An 18,498-nucleotide genomic window follows, 5' to 3' on the forward strand; every position below is an offset into this window, starting at 1 on the left:
GCTCTGCCAGGATTGGAGCAAGCATCCATGTTTCTGAGGCATGGTACAGTGCTTCCCCTTCTCAGCATCTAAACAGAGGGCTTTATGCAAGAAACCCCCTTCACTTCTTTCTCCATATCTTTGTGATCAAGAAAATCCTGGACTCTTGCTTAATTGCTCCAGGTCAGGAAAATCTGATGCTGTTCCCAAGAAGGGAAATAGAAAAGGAAATCTGTAGTGATGAAGAAGTAACAGGAATTTCCTGACTAATGGTTCCCTAAGTCATTTTTAACTATGTAATATCCAGGAGGCCAGAACAAGTTACACTCTCATTTACACTCAGCTCAGCAAGCAGGTCATTAGCCAGGCAGCTAATTGTCTACTAACCTCTGACATCATGCACCTTTGGCCTCCTGACTTCTGGGAAAAGAACAAGCACGAAGAGCACACACTGCATGGGGGCTTCTCACGCCAGCATCTTACAAAAGCAGCTACAATTATAAACCCCAGAACAACATGCCAGGCAAAGGCTTCTCTTTATTTCCTACACAGGAATTTCATCTCTAAGAACCACACTTGCCTGCAGCCCCTAAACAGCAATCTACAGCACCCAAACAGAGGCTGGCTCCAATTGTGGAACCCTTGGAGGCATGAAGGCAGGAATGGATTGCTTTATTTCATTAGAAAACCAAGGCTTGTCTACTTTCCATGGGGATATAAAGCATTCAGCTTGCGGCTGGTACAAGATACTGAGCCATAGCTCTGCCCCAGAACCTGATCTAGTTGAGGATTTCAGAGGAGGTTGGACTAGATGGCCTTTGGAAGTCCCTTCCAACCCAGTCTATGATTCTATGAATGGGCTTCTGCACATGCACTGCAGACCATTTTAGAGTTTCTGTCAGCAATTTAATTACTTTTCTTCTCTCTCTAAAGGCATGAGGAAGGTTTCCTATACACCTTTTTACCCACCTAATACTCTCTTATTCCTTCCAGGTTTGAGGCAGGTTGTTGGTATGTAAATTTCTAAGCGGTCTTCTTCAGTTTTTGCTGAAGCTCAGCTCAGATGGATAGAGAGACAGCTACTAACCTTAGGCATAAAATGGGCACAGTGTCCTGGCACAAGAAAACAGACTGTTTATCCTTTGCAGCACAACTTGTTTTATCACCCCAACAGCAAGGAGTTGCCACAGCTCAGCTGTAACAAAATGCTGACAGGGAGCAGTGTTGAGCCACCATCTATGAGCACCATTCCCGGGTTGAGATCATTCCAGAGCGAACAAGTGATTCGCTTGTGTATATGAAGCATGAGTGGAGGTAAACCCTTGCTGGAATTGCACATCCTGTTCTGCTTTTTGAGGCAGGAAGGCAGAGAACATCCTCTCCTGCCCATCTCCAGCAAGTTGTCTCAATGGGAGTAAGGAGTGCTGAGTGAGCTTATCCGGTACAGCTGGGGTGCCTGCAAGCTGTGCAGGCAGTTTTGCTGGAACTGCGGAGGAGAACCTTCCCTCTGTCAAAACAGAAGCTTTTTGTTAAAGCATAGTGAGTTGGCAAGGGGGAGCAGAAAGGGACTTACCAGAAACTCCAGCTCTGTGTTACATCTCCGAGTCCTTCAGGCTTCCTGCCGTACTGAAGGCTGTGTCTACCTTACATTGTGATCCCAACAGAGCTGCCAGGGAGAAAGACTCTCATTTTAAATGTTGCTTCAGAAGGTAAGGTAGAGTCTTTGCAGGGAAATAGGGACATGGGTGATCAGCTGCAGTATTTCAAGAGGCCACTTGCATTCCCAAACCTACTCCAGACCCTGAACCCCCAGAGATCATGCTGCATCATCTTTTCTGTGAATGGGTTTGATTTTGTCCTGAAGGGGTTATTGGTGGGGGGAGCTGTTGGCACTCTTCTGAAAGGCTGATAGAGGACCACTCTGATGCAATAGTGAGAACCTGCTCTTGCTTTGCAATCTAAATGTAATACAGTTACATGTGGGGTTTATTTTTTTCCTTCTCTGTTCCTGATATTAGACTAGCCCATACATTCTTGGAAAGAAAGCCTTTTGGTTTCAGACTAAGCAGCACTTTCTGTCACCTCTCCTGTGGTGTGCTTTGTAATACCTCTGTGCTTTATGATACCCCTGCACTTGTTGCAGATTATCTCACCTATCTCAGAGCAATGTGGCAGCAGTTGTGTTGCAGGTGTGCATTCATCCCTGCCTTCTACAATGAAATACTGAAGTGGAAATGCCTTGTCTGGTGTGTGCTGTGAGCATGCACACCTCCTTCATGGCTTCATCCCATGGTTGATTCATAGTCACCCTGCCATCATTGATGACACCCAAAGTTCTCTCCACCTGAGTCATCCCTCATTGCCCTTGGAGAAGAAATTCCTCATTGATCCTGAAGTGCACAGCCTGAGACTCTCTTCTAATCAAATGCTTCTTCCCATTCATCTACCTGGCAGAGGCAGAATGATTTTAATATATGATATCTTTTCCCATGCTAGCAATGCCCCTTCAGCTTGAGATTTCAAGAGTTCTGGCTTCATATGCTGACAAACTCGATGAAGACACTGCCAGCACTGGTCCTTATATTGACCCTTGAGGAACTCACAGTAACTTGCTTCTCAACTCTTTCTTCTGCCCTTTCCCCTCAGTCAGTTGTCCCCCACCTTTCATGTCCTCTGTTAACCTCCACCTTATTGTGTTTCATAAATATTTTCCCATTTAGGAGTGCATCAAGTGCTTTGCTAAGGCCCAAGTGAGATTTACCACATTTTCTGGTTTGTAATCCATTATTTTTAGGAAGAAATTCTTCACCATGAGGGTGGTGAGACACTGGAACAGATTGCCCAGGGAGGTGGTAGAAGCCCCATGCATAGAAGTTTTAAGGCCAGGCTGGATGTGGCTCTGAGCAACCTGATCTAGTGTGAGGTGTCCCTGCCCATGGCATGGGGGTTGGAACTAGATGATCTTTGAGGTCCCTTCCAACCTTAACAATTCTATGATTCTATGATCTCATTCAAGGGAAGCTATCAGATTATTCTGGCACTGTGTTCCCTTGGTAAACCCAGGCTCCCTTCATCTTGCTTTCTGTTTAACTGGAAAGAATAATTTAATCATTGTTGCTCCTTTGGTAATTGCACTGTGAGTAGAAATATAGGAAAAAAAAGGAAACAGACGACATTTGTTTCCATCTGGGACATATCTGTATGTATATGCCATCACAAAGTTTAATTGTGCTCTAGTTGTTGAATAATTGCAATGATAAAGTTTGGCCATTGGTGTAAAAAGCTGTTTTAATTGTCACAGTGAACAGAAAGTGTCCATTCACCACCTGTTTTAACTATGAGGGCCTGGTTCTTCTTGAAAGGAACACCACTGCACAACAAGGGCTTTAATTAACAGCTGTCTGTCCTGTTAGGCTTTCTTGTCTGACATGGTAGCACACATTGCTTTAACACAAAAATTGTGCTGTGAGAGAAGGTGGAGGAAGAGGGGCACAGGACCGCTCAGAGGAGTGTCATTGCCCCTGGTCATCTTTGTGTTTGTCTTACAGCAGGTGAGACAGCCTGTAAGACTGAGACAGCCTGTAAGACTGACACAACCTGTAAGACTGACACAACTTGTAAGAATGTGAGAACCTGTAAGGCTGAGACAGCCTGAAAGACTAAGACAACCTGTAAGACTGTGACAGCCTGTAAGGCTGAGACAACCTCCAAGGCTGAGACAACCTCCCACACTACAAACATGGCCACAGGGCACAGCAGACAGGAAAACCTGACCTCCTGCTGCTGGGTGAGGAAAGCATCTCTGAGAGGTTAGCAGACTTGGGTGAGACCACAGGAAAAAAGAGTCAGTATCAGGTTTTGGAGGAAAGCTTTGGTGTGCTTTGGGCTGTCCTCTTCACACCACGGGACAGTTATTCATTGCCATTTTGAGGCCTTACTGCTAACAAGGCATCTCAGTTGCTTTAAAACGGTCATGCCAAAAAATTACCACTTAGTAGATAGGCAACTCACTGCTGCCCTTGCTGTAAGTGAGCCAGGGTACAAGCCAAACAACAGTGTACATCTGCACTGGTTTTGATCTTCATGGATTATCATGCTAAGGAAAATAACTTTGCTCTTCTTCTCCCCATGCTTCTGATTGGTCTCAGTTTTTCTCACCTAATTTTAATTTCTGTTCACAGATAATCTTGCACCTGGTTTAGCGTCATCTGGTATTAGCTGCCTTCTTTGCTATCAGAATCTAGATGGCACAATAAGCTGCAAGAAAATCAATGGGGAAGTGACACAAATGAAGAGTTCATTATATTCTCGGAGTAAGTTCCCAGTAGTATCTTTACAGAAGTCATCTTCTACATGGCCTGAAGTAAAATACAATTCAAACCTGTGTGAGATGTACTTGAGCTGGTTTTGTTAGCATCTAATCAAAATCATATCAGCAAGGCCCCTCAGAAGAAAATAAGGAGTAAAAGAAATCTATATTCCTTTGGGCTTAGTTTTTCTCCAGTTTAATTTTTTGCAAATGGGTTGGCAAGTGGCACCTACAGCCAAGACTTGGCACAATACTGAGCCTCCACCCATTCATAAACCCCTCCAGCAGGTCTGCAGTACCTCAAGCTACGTCTGACTTCAACCAAGCCCAGCATGGATCTTTGAACATGAACATATGGTGAACAGAAAAGTGCTGGAGGCTTCACACAAACCCAAACCTAAGTGCTGCTGAGGTATGGCAGGTCTGAATTTGTGCATAGCATCCATCTAACTTCCCTGGGAGTGTTTGTGATCAGTTTAGTATTAATCTAAACCGATTATCCTCAGCTTCAAGCAAATGAAATACATAAGTAGATTGTTAGGACGAGAAAGCAATATTTTAGTGAAATGAACAGATTAAAAAGCTAAGACAAAGGTCTGACTACTCAAATCAGCTGTAATCTTGATGGCAGGCCTTGGGAAATATAGGTCAATATGTTTCATGTTGGATGCTTCAACAGTACAGGGACTGAAAGGTATTTGTAAAAATCATAATTCTAAATCTGAGGTGGTGATTGGACTTTCAAAATGTTTTCAAGGCAATTCTTTCCTACTTTTGCTTTTTCCTCTCACTCTGTGCTCTACCATAATGTTCCCAGTTGAGCTTGAGTGCACTACATACATAAAGTAAAGAGGTTCTCTCTGTCCTGCAAGCTAGGACAGAGAGCTCTTTGCCCTCTTTGGAAAGTGGGCACCTCTCAGGTTCCTGAGCTGATTCCAACAGGGATCACAGATGAGCGCTGTGAGCTGCAAGGCTCACCATTCAAATGAAAATTAAATCCAGCAAGGGCTCATCTGGGCTGGATGCACAGCTTGCTCATCAGTCTCTCCCTGCAGTGCACAGAGAGTGAGCAGGGACACAAGCTTTCAGATGGCTCCATGAGAATCAGGAAACTGAAGGGGGTCAGGAGCAGTGTGAGGGAAATCATCCTTAGAGGTGAAAAAACCACCTCAGCTCATCGTGAGCTTTTGTCCTGGGGAAGAGTCTTAGCCGGGCCCTGTGTTGCCCTCTCCCAGCACTAGAAAATGCTCTGTCCTCCACCAGCTCAGGAGCTTGCATAGCAGCTCAGAGAGAGGGTTGCAATGAGGTCTGTCAGACTAAAGCCACCAGTGATTGCTGAAAGGGAGATCAATGGGAAAGCAAACGGAAATGATGTACACAGTCCTGATGAACCTGTGCTGGTTTATAAGCAGGGCAAGCATCAGAGCTGCTCTCAGTTTTTTTCTGTGGTGAAAAGGTTACAATTTAAGCATACTTGACAGGTACACACAACCAAGCAGACAGCTTATTCTCAGTAAATACTTTTCAGTCATATAAGAAGCCCCTAACTCTAGAGCAGAAAAAGCTTCACTTTACTGTAGGCATTACACTGCCTAAAGGAGATGTGTTAGTTTATATTCTGCTGGAAGCACAACACTGAAGAAAAAGGTTTAAAAATTAAAAGAATCAACAGTTGCCAGCAGCAAAAGGGCACAATACACAGGAAAAAAAATAAAGAGAAGTATTTCTTGTTCCTCGGAGGCTACTGCAAACCACTTGCAGTAATTAAAAACAACTCTGAGCTGCACAATGTTGACAAAAGGAGAAGATGCTGTTTTGCAGCCAGACACAGAACTAATTATGCTGCTATAGACAGTTTTTATTGACTTCTGCTGCTTTTTTTTTTCTCATTAGTCAAAAAGATATCACAAAACAACTATTGGCTTTCTTTCACAAACTGCCCCTTTAAAAAAAATTACAGGAGGAAAATAAAATTATTGACAACAAAATGCTACTGAAACCTAGCCCTAAAATATATGGTTTCTGGTATATGGTTTCTGGTATGAAGCATAACTATACAGTATATAGTATTGCCATCCAGAGGGATCTGGACAGGCTGGAGAGGTGGGCACAAGCCAACCTCATGAAGTTCAATAAGAGCAAGTGCAGGGTCCTGCATCTGGGTCGAGGCAATCCCAGGCACAAATACAGGCTGGGCAGTGACGGGCTGGAAAGCAGCCCTGAGGAGAGAGACTTGGGGGTGCTGGTGGACAAAAAGCTCAACATGAGCTCTCAGTGTGCACTTGCAGCCCGCAAAGCCAATCAGATCCTGGGCTGCATCAGGAGAAGTGTAGCCAGCAGGTCGAGGGAGGTGATCCTCCCCCTCTACTCAGCCCTGGTGAGACCCCACCTGGAGTACTGTGTCCAGTTCTGGAGCCCCAATTACAAGAGGGATGTGGAGGTGCTGGAACGTGTCCAGAGAAGGGCCACGAGGATGATCAGAGGGCTGGAACACCTCTCCTATGGGGACAGACTGAAGGAGTTGGGGCTGTTCAGTCTGCAGAAGAGAAGGCTCTGAGGTGACCTCATTGTGGCCTTCCAGTATCTGAAGGGGGCCTACAGGAAGGCTGGGGAAGGACTTCTCAGGATCTCAGGGAGTGATAGGACTTCTGTGTTGATAGGTTGGACTCGATGATCCTCGAGGTCCTTTCCAACCAAAGTGATACTGTGATACTGTGACTAGGGGGAATGGAATGAAGCTGGAGGTGGGGAGATTCAGGCTAGATATGAGGAGGAGGTTCTTCACACTGAGAGTGGTGAAACCCTGGAATGTGTTGTCCAGGGAGGTGGTCGAGGCCCCGTCCCTGGGGGTGTTTAAGAGCAGGCTGGATGAGGCTCTGTCCAGCCTGATCTAGTGTGGGGTGTCCCTGCCCATGGCAGGGGGGTTGGAACTGGATGATCCTTGTGGTCCCTTCCAACCCTGAATGAAACTATATCTGTATATGCTGTAGAGGCAAGCAAAATTAACCAAACATTATGCCACTTACACAGAGATTCAATCCCACTTCTTTTTATTTTCTGTTGATCTCCTAAATCTTCATCTTAAATACCTGAAATGCGAAGATAAAGTGACAAATCCAGCCTCACATTGCCCAGTACAAGATCCTTCTGACCCCTAGGACTACTCTTTGGTATTTGTCAGGTGACTACCTCACTTTTATCCTTTGTGCTCCTCCTCAAACATCTACTGAAATGTTTAGACTGAGAGGCTGAGGGCATCTTGGCTGCCATTCCCAAAGCACAGACTGCAAATGCGGTAAGCCCTTGTATCATGTAAATACAGCAGATGTACTCTGTCTGAGGTGGGGTGCTGCTTGGGCTTCTGAAGTGCCTGGCTGTCCCTAAAGCTGGAATGGATGGCTGACCTGAGAGTTGTGGTGAATGGAGTTAGATCCAAAAGTGGTGTTCCCCAGGAATCCTGAGGCCTGTGCTTTTTAGTATCTTTATCAATGATCTGGGTGAGGGAATTGAGTGCACCCTCAGCAAGTTTACAGTGGACACCGCGCTGGGTGAGGGTGTTGATCTGCTGGAGGCTAGAGAGGCTCTGTGGAGGCATCTGGGCAGGTTGGATTGATGGGCCAAGGCCAGCTGTATGAGGTTTAACAGGGCCAACAGCCGGCTCATGCACTTGTGCCACAACGATCCCATGCAACGCTACAGGCTTGGGCAGAGCGGCTGGAGAGCTGCCTGGCAGAAAGGCTGGAGAGCTGCCTGGGAGTGTTGGTTGACACCCAACTGAAGATGAGCCAGCAGAGTGTTCAGGTGGCCAAAAAGGCCAACAGCATCCTGGCCTTCTTGAATGATGTGGGCAGCAGGAGCAGGGGGGTGATCATGCCCCTGTACTGGGCCCCGGTGAGCCTGCGGCTTGAGCGCTGCTCAGTTTTGTACACCTCACCACAAGGACACCGTGGTGCTGGAGCGTGTCCAGAGAAGAGCAGTGGAGCTGGGTCTAGAGCACAAGGCTTCTGAGGAGCAGCTGAGGGAACGGGGGTTGGTTGGCCTGGAGAAAAGGAGGCTGAGTGGTGCCTTTATAGTGCTTTACAGCTCCCTGAAAGGAGGTTCCAGCAAAGCGGAGGTTGGTCTCTTCTCCCAAGTAACAAGAGATAGGAAAGAGGAAATAGGCTCTAGTTGTGCCAAGGGAGGTTTAAGTTGGCCAATGGGAAATATTTCTCCACCAAAAGGGTTGTGAAGCCCTGGAACAGGCTGCCCGGGGGTGTGGTGGAGACACTCTGGAGGGATTTCAAAGCTGTGTGGATGTGGTGCTGGCGGCCATGGGTTAGTGGGGATCTGGCAGTGCTGGGTTAACAGTTGGATTCGGTGACCTTAAAGGTCTTCTCCAACCGAAATTATTCTCTGATGCTCTCATTATCACGGTAAAACATCTACGAGGTTAGTAATTGCCTATCGCTGTTGAAATTAAGCTTTTGGCCTAGATGCTGCAGGTCAACTTTTCAAGGCATGACACGCCAGGACGCTTCCCGCAGGTTGCCGGGCTCGCAGACAGCCCGCTCGGGCACTGTCCGCGCCGCCTCGGCAGCCTCCGCGGGAACCCTGCCTCAAGTCCCCGCCCCGGGGGGCGGTTCAGGGCCGCCCCATGCGCGGTGCCCGCCGCCCGTACCCAAAACGAGAGCAAGATGGCGGCGCCCAGGGAGGCGAGCGGGAGCTGAGGGCTGTGGGGCGCAGCGGCCGCCTCCCGCGCGCAGGTAACGGCTCCCCAGCGGCGGGCTCGTGGCGGGGCTGCCCTCCTTCAGGCCTCCCCTCCTGTCAGGCCCGCGCTTCTAGCCGCCGCCTGGCTCTGTTCCTGTGCCCGCTCGCCCGGCCTTTGCCTCCGGTGCCCGCTGCCCTGCGCGCTCCGCTTGCTCCGCTGGTCTCGCTTCCTCCGCCCAGCCTGTCCCACCCCCGCAGTGGCTCCGTACCCTGCAGCGTCCCTTTCAGCAGGGGCCTGAGCCTCTCGCCCCGCCGTGGCTGCTGTCCGCTCTCACTTTCCTGTTTCCGCAACAGTCGGCCGCCCACACACAGCTTTAGCTCAAAAACTGAGGGGGGAAATGTGAGGAGATGGTTGGGTTTGTAATTCAGATTTGGGTCGCAGGGAAGAGAAAGGAGCTTGACTCTGCCTGCCTCACTTGCAGGATGGGTGAAACGTGCTGGCTCTTACCGAGGGATTTTCAGCACCTCAATTTAGTTAAGATCTCCTCTTCTGTATGCTTCTTGTTTATTATTATTAACCTTTCTTCTTATACTTCCAAAGCCTTTTCTGTTCCATCACTGCAGCCCTTTCCTCCCTTCTTGGGACTCTTTGCCTGAGTTGGAGAGTTTTGGCTTATAACCTGGTCCATCAAAGACCCACACAGCACTGGACCGGTCTGCCTTCACCTGGGATGGGGCATCCTGCTTGTCCTAGTCCCATGCACACAAGCCTGGGACGGCAAAACCACCTCGTGCTGTGTCTTTTGCATGTAGCTCTCCTCTGTGCTACATGTCCTTGCATGATCCAACACTTGATTTGCTGGTCTTCACATCTCTGGCTCACAAGTCTCTGCTGCAAGAAGGACGTTGAGGTGCTGGAGTGTGTCCAGTAAGAGCAGCGGAGCTGGTGAAGGGTCTAGAGCACAAGGCTTGAGGAGCGGCTGAGGGAACTGGGGTTGTTTAGCTTGGAGAAAAGGAAACTCAAGGTAGCCCTTGTCATTCTCTTCAAACACCTGAAAGAAGATTGTAGCAAAGTGGGGGTTGGTCTCTTCTCCCAAGTAACAAGCACTGGGACAAAAGGAAATAGCCTCAAGTTCTGCCAAGGGAGGTTTAGGTTGGACATTAGGAAAAATTTCTTCACAGAAAGGGTTGTCAAGGCCTGGAGGGATTTAAAAGCTGTGTAGTTGTGGTACTGAGGGACATGGTTTAGTGGTGCACCTGGCAGTGCTGGTTTAATGGTTGGAGTTGATTTTAAAGGTCTCTTTCAACCAGTGCAATTTCATGATTCTCTGTTGTGCATGAGAGGATCTGAGACCAGGAAAGAGACCACAGATCTCCTTCTCAACCTGGAAGCCCTGATGCTTTGCACCCCAGTCTGTAGCCCCTGTCCCACTCAGATCCATCCACTGCACTGACCCCTCCTCTGCTCTGACCCCTCCTCGTGTGAGCAGGCCTGAGGTCAGCCAAATATGCCCTGGCAGGTGTGACATCAAGAGGTGGGTTTCTCTTGACCTGCACACAGTTCTGGGGTCTTTCCTGTCTCCCTTCAGTGGAGGATTCACATGTGTGTAACTGTTGTGACTTAAAATGCATAGTTTGTAAATGCACAGTGCCAAAAGTGGCCTGCCATAAGGAGGGACTCTTTCTGTTGTAAAATAAAGTGAAGTAACACAAATAAAAAGTAATAAGGAAAGAATTAATAAAAACAAGCAAAGCGGTGAGGTACTGAAAGGTGCTTGCTAACTTGAGGAGGAGAAACTAGATGTCTCCCAAGTAATTCATGCACCTGCACTGGGAATCCTTAATTCTGTCCTGGGCTTGTTATTATTACAAATGAGAAAGATTTTAGGGATTGGCAACAAAAGGTTCAAAGCACCAGCATGGTGTATGTAATTGAAAAAGGGGTTCAAAGAGGCTGCTTGGTAGGGAAGAGAGGAAAAGGTACAATTTTATAGATATATGGGGCAGGCAGTGAGGGCTTGTGTACACAGAGGTGGGGAAGGTATTTTCCAGCCTTAATGATTCTCTGAATGTGGGGGAAGTATAACTCTCTCTAGTTTCCTGGGGACCTCATTTAGGTGGTATAGCAATGATTTCTGCTGACAATGCTGCTATCCCATGGGAAACATAAAGCAAGTCAGTTGTTATACAGAGTTTCTATACACGGACATTTTACTGATGCAGCTCTGCTGGACAAATGCTGATCTGCCTGAAACAGCTGGTATAGCACGATAGTCAAGGGCACAGGCCAGAGGTTGAACAAAACCCTACACAGAGGATGGGAAACAGTGATGTAAATTAGAAAAGGATTTAGTTGGAGGTGAAGATGAGGAAGGAATCTGAGACTAGGGTTAGTTTTGTTAATGTCCTGTTTCCTACTCTGGGAAGTAAATATCAGTAAATAACTTAGTGGGTCCAATCCCAAATGTGTGGGCTCTTTGCTTTTTCTCCAACCTGAGTTGTTCTATTTTAGCATTCTAAAGCACTTGAGGACACCTTTTACCTGGGTTATCAGTTGAGTAAGAACTCAACTACTTTACTTGCTTGCCTTGATAAATTACATCTTGTCTGAACAGTGTAAGTTTCTCTTGTAGTTCTTGCAGGAAACTATACAAAGGAGGAAGCCCTAAGCAAAATATTCAATTTAGAATGTCTAGTTGAAATCTCCTAATTATAGTCATCCTCCCCCATTTCTTCTCAGTGATGACAAATACAGTCATTTTACAGGGTACTTTCATCCAACTTCCTCCTCTCCATATTTCATTCTCAATTTTTCTAACACACTGTTATCCATCTTCAGGCAGCTGAGCATCTTCACTTGGCTGATCCTGCTCTCATGCAAGCCTGAATGCAAGAATTGTGTCTTAGAGGGAAGAAATCCAACACAACAGGTTTGTTCCATGCTGGGGTCACAGTTAGTCCTCTTAGCTAAAAATACAAATGCTTTTGTAATTCAGACACATGGGAATGAAATGCAAGTATCATGGAAATCAGCCAAATCATCAGGGTAAAATAGGCTTCACAGTTACCAGATTTTTGTCTAATTGTAATAACCACTGAATATAGACTGCAGTTCCTCTCATAAAGACTGAAATCCCTGTTTTGTCTTTTCAGACACCATAACTTGAAGAATGCAGTGGGTTTGGCAGAGAGCTGGCACTTGTGCCTCATGTTTGGAGCGACAGCTGAAGGGCTTGCTGGGCTTGATGAAATGGCAGAGAAGGCTGGATCCTGCTTGTGTCAGAACTATTTACAGTGAGACGGGGAAATGGGAGAAAAGCTATGGGTTGGAGACAAGAAAAAGAGTTGAAAGCTGGTGGCTGCCAAGAATCAAGGATCAGTTCTGCAGAATTTCAGAAAGTGATGTAAGCATTGCGAGAAATTTGGAAATTGCATGTTCAAGTTGTTGCTTTCTCAGAAGGAAATGAGTTGAAACTTAGTGCAGTTGTCTTATAATGATGAGACCTGAATTACATCTTGGGGAAAATGCTCTGTCTGGTAGAAGAACAGCTGATGAAAAGGGTGGTGTCTTGGTTTTGACTGGGATGGAGGTCATTTTCTTCCTAGTAGCTGGTGCAGTGCGCTGGGCAGCAAAAAACTACCAAGAAAAATAATCTCAACACTGTAAGAGCAAAGTACAAACCTGCAAATTTAAGAAGTGTTTAAGCAATCCTTTCTTTGTATATTAGACCACATTTAGCAATTAGTTATTTAAAATATTCAAAAACCATCTTCCCATCTCATAACTTTTGTAAACAGACTTCTCAAGATCTTGTTCCCAAGAAGCTATGACAAATCCGTTACGCTATGCACTGTGACTCCTTAAAGTATATGTTAAGGGAAGGTGGGGTTTAAGTGTCTTAGGAGTAATGAGTGACTTGCAGGACAAAAAAAATCCAGTTTCCCTATGCAATAAAAGCTCTTGCAAACAGCCATGATCTTAGTCTCTGACTCTTTTTCCCTTTGCAGTTATGCTCAGTCACATAGGTGTAAAAGCATTTTTACACCTCTTTGTTCTTTTTTTCTGAATGTAGCCCCTCCCCAACACAAAACTGATTCTGTCAGAGAGGAAAGGGGCTGGCTCTTGGAGGAAGAAAACAGATGAAAGTGGACTGCATGCATATGTGTAGCAGGGCAAGCATTCTGTTAGGCTTGTGTCTTTGAAGCCTCACAATGCATGTATTCCTGGGTGTCATAGATAGGTGTAACTCAGACATATGCTAAGTTCTAAATGGTGGTTGTAATGATATATTGTTTTTCTTTGTACAGTTGAAGTGGATTTAATAACATCTGGTCTTAAGAGGCAGATAGTGTATAGTGCTGCAATGAAGTATTCCTACTGTTTATAGCTTTGCTGTTATTGGACAAAAGTAACACAGAAGTAATATTTGATAAGTATGAATAGAGTTTTGTTCAGCATAGTAGAAGTTGCCCATATTGTTTTAATCTATTATTAACCAATGACTTATTAATCATGTGTCAGTGGCCAGTTCAACAGTACTGAAGATGTATTAGGAATAATTTATGTGACAGAATGTTTGATTTCTTTGTAACTTCTGTCAGTTTACTCAAACCTAACTAAATGAATTTTTGACTTTACATTGCTTGCAAGATGTCTTTGGATCTGAGCATACCTAGTGGAACTGCACGGTTTCCCTTTGGTGGATGTTCATACGACTGCAAACAACTGAGTTAGGCACTCAGTGAGTTACTGCAGTTCACCTGACAAAAAAGCAGCTGGTCAAGACTGAGTTCCATGTTTGCTGTAAATACAAAGTATTTAAAACATTTCTTTAAATTGCCAAGAGGGTAATTCAGTCTGCCTTGTTTTCATTTTTGGGAGGGACAGATTAGGAGTGCAGAGATAGTCAGTCACAGATGCTATGGCAGGGAATGGTGATTTGTTATGTTAATGTATATTTTTTTGAGTTAAAGTTGATTAAAAGCATAATTTTTCAAGCTCCATGTAAATATCAATTGATGAGATGGCAGCAAAGTCTGATAAAAAAAAATCTCCATTTACAGACCCCAAAAATTTGCTTCAGTGAACTTTGTTGGTGCTCATTTGGATCAGTTCCAGCAGAGCCTTGTTTCTCCTCTTGGTACCACATATTTTATAGTGTGCAGGTGTATTTATTTGAGTGGAATAATAACTCACATAGTGACATATCTCTAAACATTTTTTTTCTAGAAATCAAGACCAAAATTTTATGTGCTTTCTATGTTCCCCTATCCTTCTGGAAAGCTTCACATGGGCCATGTTCGTGTCTACACCATCAGTGATGCAGTAGCTCGGTTCCAGAAGATGAGAGGAATGCAGGTAAGAGCAGCAGTAGGATTGTGTAGGGGTTTTGTGTTTTAATACCATGTTTGGTCAGGAAATTAGTGTTTTCTACAATATTACCTTGGAATATATGCTACAGATCATAGAATCAACCAGGTTGGAAAAGACCTGAGATCATCAAGTCCAACCTGTTACCTAATACCTAACAGCTCATGGCAACTCATGGCTCCAAGTGCCACATCCAATCTTTTTTTGAGCACCTCCAGGGATGGTGACTCCATTACCTCCCTGGGCAGCACATTCCCCAGGCCAATTACTCTTTCTGTTGCTGGTTGCCTGGGAGAAGTGACCTACCCCCACCTGGCTACAACCTCCTTTCAGGTAGTTGTAGAGAGCAATAACGTCTCCCCTGAGCCTCTTCTCCATGCTAAACACCCTCAGCTCCTGCAGCCTCTCCTCACAGGGCTGTGCTCCAGACCCATCCCCAGCCTCATTGCCATTCTCTGGACACTTTCAAGTGTTTCAATGTCCTTAAATTGAGGAGCCCATGCATAGATAATGATCTGTGGAGGCTGGAACATCAAAATCTGAAACTTCTTTAAAACAGATGGTATTCAGAACTCACTTTTGGTAACAGATGGGTAGAAGCTATCTCAATTGATATAGCTGGTGCTGTTTCAGCTACCTGAATCCATTGATCATCCTGCTCCTGTGAGAGAAGACTGAAGACCCTACAGCAATCTGGGTGGGACCACAGAGGGGGAAGAGGTGCATCTGGCAAGAGAAAATTTGGACATCACATTCAGGAGAGGAAAAATGTTTAGAATCTGGGAAACAATAGGAAGAAGGAGAACAGAAAGGCAGTACCCATTTTTTTTGAGTAAGAAACAAGGAAATAAATAGCCATAGGCAAAAATCTACAGAAGACTCAGAAAGGAATTCTCTTCAATGTATGAGAGAGAAGGAGCAGCTCAAGAACTAGGAGTCAGAACCCCAAAAGAGCACAAAGGAAGTGGAGAGATAAATTTTCATTGCTGGATATGGTACCAAGTGCCATTTCCTTGCTACAAGTGCTGTAGAAGTGTAGTATTTCCTGGAGTTAGCACTATCCATCAGGCTCTTAGAGGTATTGCCACTGAATTATGCAGTGTGCTGCCTTTCCAAATACTGTATATTTTATGCCAGTGATGAACATTCTGTGCGCTGAATATGTGCTGCAGCTTCACAGGAATGCATTCTCACGCTTTTAAAATTAAAAAGACCTAACTGCCTTACACTTCAAATGAGACAATCCCCTGTAAGGTCTGTTGTAGCACTCATCTTCCCCAACTCCCCTGACTGACCAGAACTTAACCTCACTTTAAAATTTGAGTTAATGAGGGAATTTCACTTCTTGCTTGGCGTTAAGAACACTGGAGATGTCGTTTCAGGACTTAGCTCATGTCTCACCAGTAACAGGGAAGATACCCACTAAATTCCTGTTCAGCAAGATGAAAACTTGCTTCCTCTTGTGTCAGCTGAAATCAAGTGAAAATCGTTGTCTACATCCAGTTGGGTGCTGTAGGTGTTAACTTCTGAATACAAGGGAAGTAAACACCATCAAGAGCAACCTTGGCAGAAAACGAATCACAGAACGTTAGGGGCTGGAAGGGACCTCCAGAGATCATCCTGCCAGAGCAGGATCATCCAGGGCAGGCTGCACAGAAGGTGATGTTATTGCAGTGAAACACAAGAACCACTGGGGAGGCCAATTTTTATTTCCACAATGGCCTTTTTTCCCCCTTCTTCCCTGCCCCAAAATAGCTGTGAAAATCTTGTAAAGCTTTGAAATCTTGCATTTCAGAGTGTTTTTACATTTCATGAGCAAATCACTTTGAGGGATATTAGAATGCCTGTAGAACATGCTGAATTTCTATAAAGATGTATCTTCTGTTGTGTTAACCACTTTGAACATCTATTTATGACTCAAGATGGGCGGCCAAAGAATTTAAACTTCATGTATGATTAAGGGACGTTAAAGATCTCTCAGGTGGTTTTCTGAGGATGTCATTCTTAGAGCTGTTGTATTAGTGATACACATTAACCTGCTAGAACTTTCATTTACCTTAAAAAAACTTTGATTAGCCCTGCTAATTTATCCATCACTTAGAAGGAAAATCCTTACCATTGATTTTTCTCTTCACGATTCATTTCTCAGCCTCTGGATGTACAATCTGTTCAAAGATTTCTTTATTGGGATGGTTGTAGGCTGTTACATGGTTTGATATTCCCAAGAAAGATATTTCTTTTCCCCTGTATTGAGGGAATTTTCCAAATTCTTCAGTACATAAAGGATCCTTTAGAAACAACAGAAAAATGTTAGCAGGCATAATTTTTAACTTATTCAATTGATTTAGGCTTTATTTTTCTTTCTGGAAATTCAGCTCCAGTAGCTTGTGTTTGAAAGTTCAGGAACTGTTAATTTTTCCTGAGTCAAAAGGATAGGTGGAAATGAATTCATTGCAGGCAATTTCAGAGTAAAAGTTTTACTTAGTGATGTTGTTTAAACTTTGTTTATACAAAATAAAAGAAGAATCATTAAAAATCCTCATAGGAACTGTAGCTCTGCATATGGAGATAGAGCTGGCCCTGGTCAGCAGGTCAGAAAGCTGCTGGAAGCAGCATAGAGAAGTTGAAAGTGTTTCTAAGGCAGTGAGGAATGATGGGCTGTAATCATAGCAAAAACAATAGTACAGTTTTGGGCTCCCCAGTTCAGGAGAGACAGGGGTCTGCTGGAGAGAGTCCAAGAGAGAGCTATGAGGATGAATGGGAGACTTGAGCATCTCTGTTATAAAGAGAGACTGAGAGACCTGGGGCTATTTGGTCTGGAGAGGAGAAGGCTGCGAGGGTATCTGATCATTGTCTATAAATATCTGAGGGGAGGGTGTCAAGATGAAGAGGCCAGGCTCTTTTTGATGGTGCTGTGTAGGACAAGGGACAACAAGTACAAGCTGGAGCACAGGAGGTTCCACCTCAACACAAGGAGACACTTCTGTATGATGAGGGTACTGGAGCCCTGGAACAGGCTGCTCAGAGAGGTGGTGGAGTTGTCTTCTCTGGAGACTTTCAGAACGCTTCTGTGTGACTTGCCCTAGGTGATCCTGCTTTGGCAATGGGGGTTGGACTGGATGATCTCTGGAGGTCCCTTCCAGTGCCTGACATTCTGTGATATGTTTCTTAGAGAATGGCTTAATGAGAAAACAGTAAATGAGCTTCCTATTGATTTAATCCGAACAGGCAGGAATTGGTTTGTTTGTTACACTTCAGATAGGATAAGCTCGAATGCTTTTCCAAAGGGGTTAGAGCTCCTTTAGTGAATTGGAGCCCTTCTTTGGAATACATTTGTGTAATTTCTTCATTTTGGAAGTAGTTGGACATCTTAAGTGGGGAAGTGTAAAATCATCTAGATGCCGGCTTACTGCTTTTCTAAAATGGAATGTTAGGTGGGTTTTCTTCTGGCTGGGAAAGATCTGATTTGTTTTCAATTAAAATGTTCTTCACTAGCATTTGAAGTGGGGAAAGAAATATTTGTTGCTCTTTGGTTTCATTTTTTTTTGTTCTTTTTTTCTCTTACTTTGGAGAGCATAAAGCTGTGGATTATACTGCTCCCTAACAGCGCTGAAGCCACGCAAAGGATAGATTGCTTTGCTTGAATGCACTGGGCTAAGCTCTTCCCAAAATGTCTTGAGGATAACATTTGTCTTGAAGTGGAATTAAACCAATTTTGTGTGTGGAGAGTTCTAGTCACAGATCTTATTGCAACCACATTTCTTTAAAAATGCTGTGAAAAAGTAATTTCTGTGTTTTGAATTTCAAATCTCTGCCTGTTAACAAACCAATCCAGAACTATAATGTGCAGGTTCTGGTTGTGTTTCCTCTGTGCATGTTGTGAATTCAGATGCAGTAGTTTACAAACTTGAAAGGTTTCCTCTTCATTATTTGAGGTGATAGAGACATTCATGGTGACTTTCACCGTGGCAGGCTCCCTGTCTGCTGCTGCTGCTGCTTGGGGAACAAGTATTTCCCATTGCTTTATCATGCTATCATTATCATGGCTTTGATAAATTCCAAAGTGGGTAATTTGTGCCTCTCAGAGGACTGAGAATAATTCCCTTAGCAATCAGTAAATAGGGAGTGATGTGCTTCAATAGTTCCTGTGATA

At 44.7% G+C, this 18,498-nt stretch overlaps 1 protein-coding gene across 5 annotated transcripts in view; it reads left to right on the plus strand.

Annotated features, from left to right (window-relative positions):
• Window positions 1-8,944: 8,944 nt before the first annotated feature.
• Window positions 8,945-18,498, plus strand: part of LARS2 (leucyl-tRNA synthetase 2, mitochondrial) — an 85,879-nt gene continuing 76,325 nt past the window's right edge. For 3 of the 5 annotated variants that reach the window (XR_010989055.1, XR_010989054.1, XM_068152824.1), the window contains exons 1-4: window positions 8,951-9,030; window positions 11,814-11,904; window positions 12,128-12,378; window positions 14,205-14,333. Coding sequence is in view for 3 of the 5 variants with exons in the window: in XM_068152824.1 (XP_068008925.1) it covers window positions 12,145-12,378; window positions 14,205-14,333 (363 nt within the window). In the remaining 2 variants the exon portion in view is untranslated. Of the gene's footprint in view, window positions 9,031-10,575; window positions 11,905-12,127; window positions 12,379-14,204; window positions 14,334-18,498 lie in introns of those variants that run through there. The other 2 variants (XM_068152827.1, XM_068152826.1) reach the window with 2 other exon arrangements.

This window comes from Melanerpes formicivorus, unplaced genomic scaffold (genome assembly GCF_026170545.1).
Source record: "Melanerpes formicivorus ecotype bairdi unplaced genomic scaffold, bMelFor1.0.p_v2 SCAF_24, whole genome shotgun sequence".
In the NCBI taxonomy this organism is placed as follows: domain Eukaryota; kingdom Metazoa; phylum Chordata; class Aves; order Piciformes; family Picidae; genus Melanerpes; species Melanerpes formicivorus.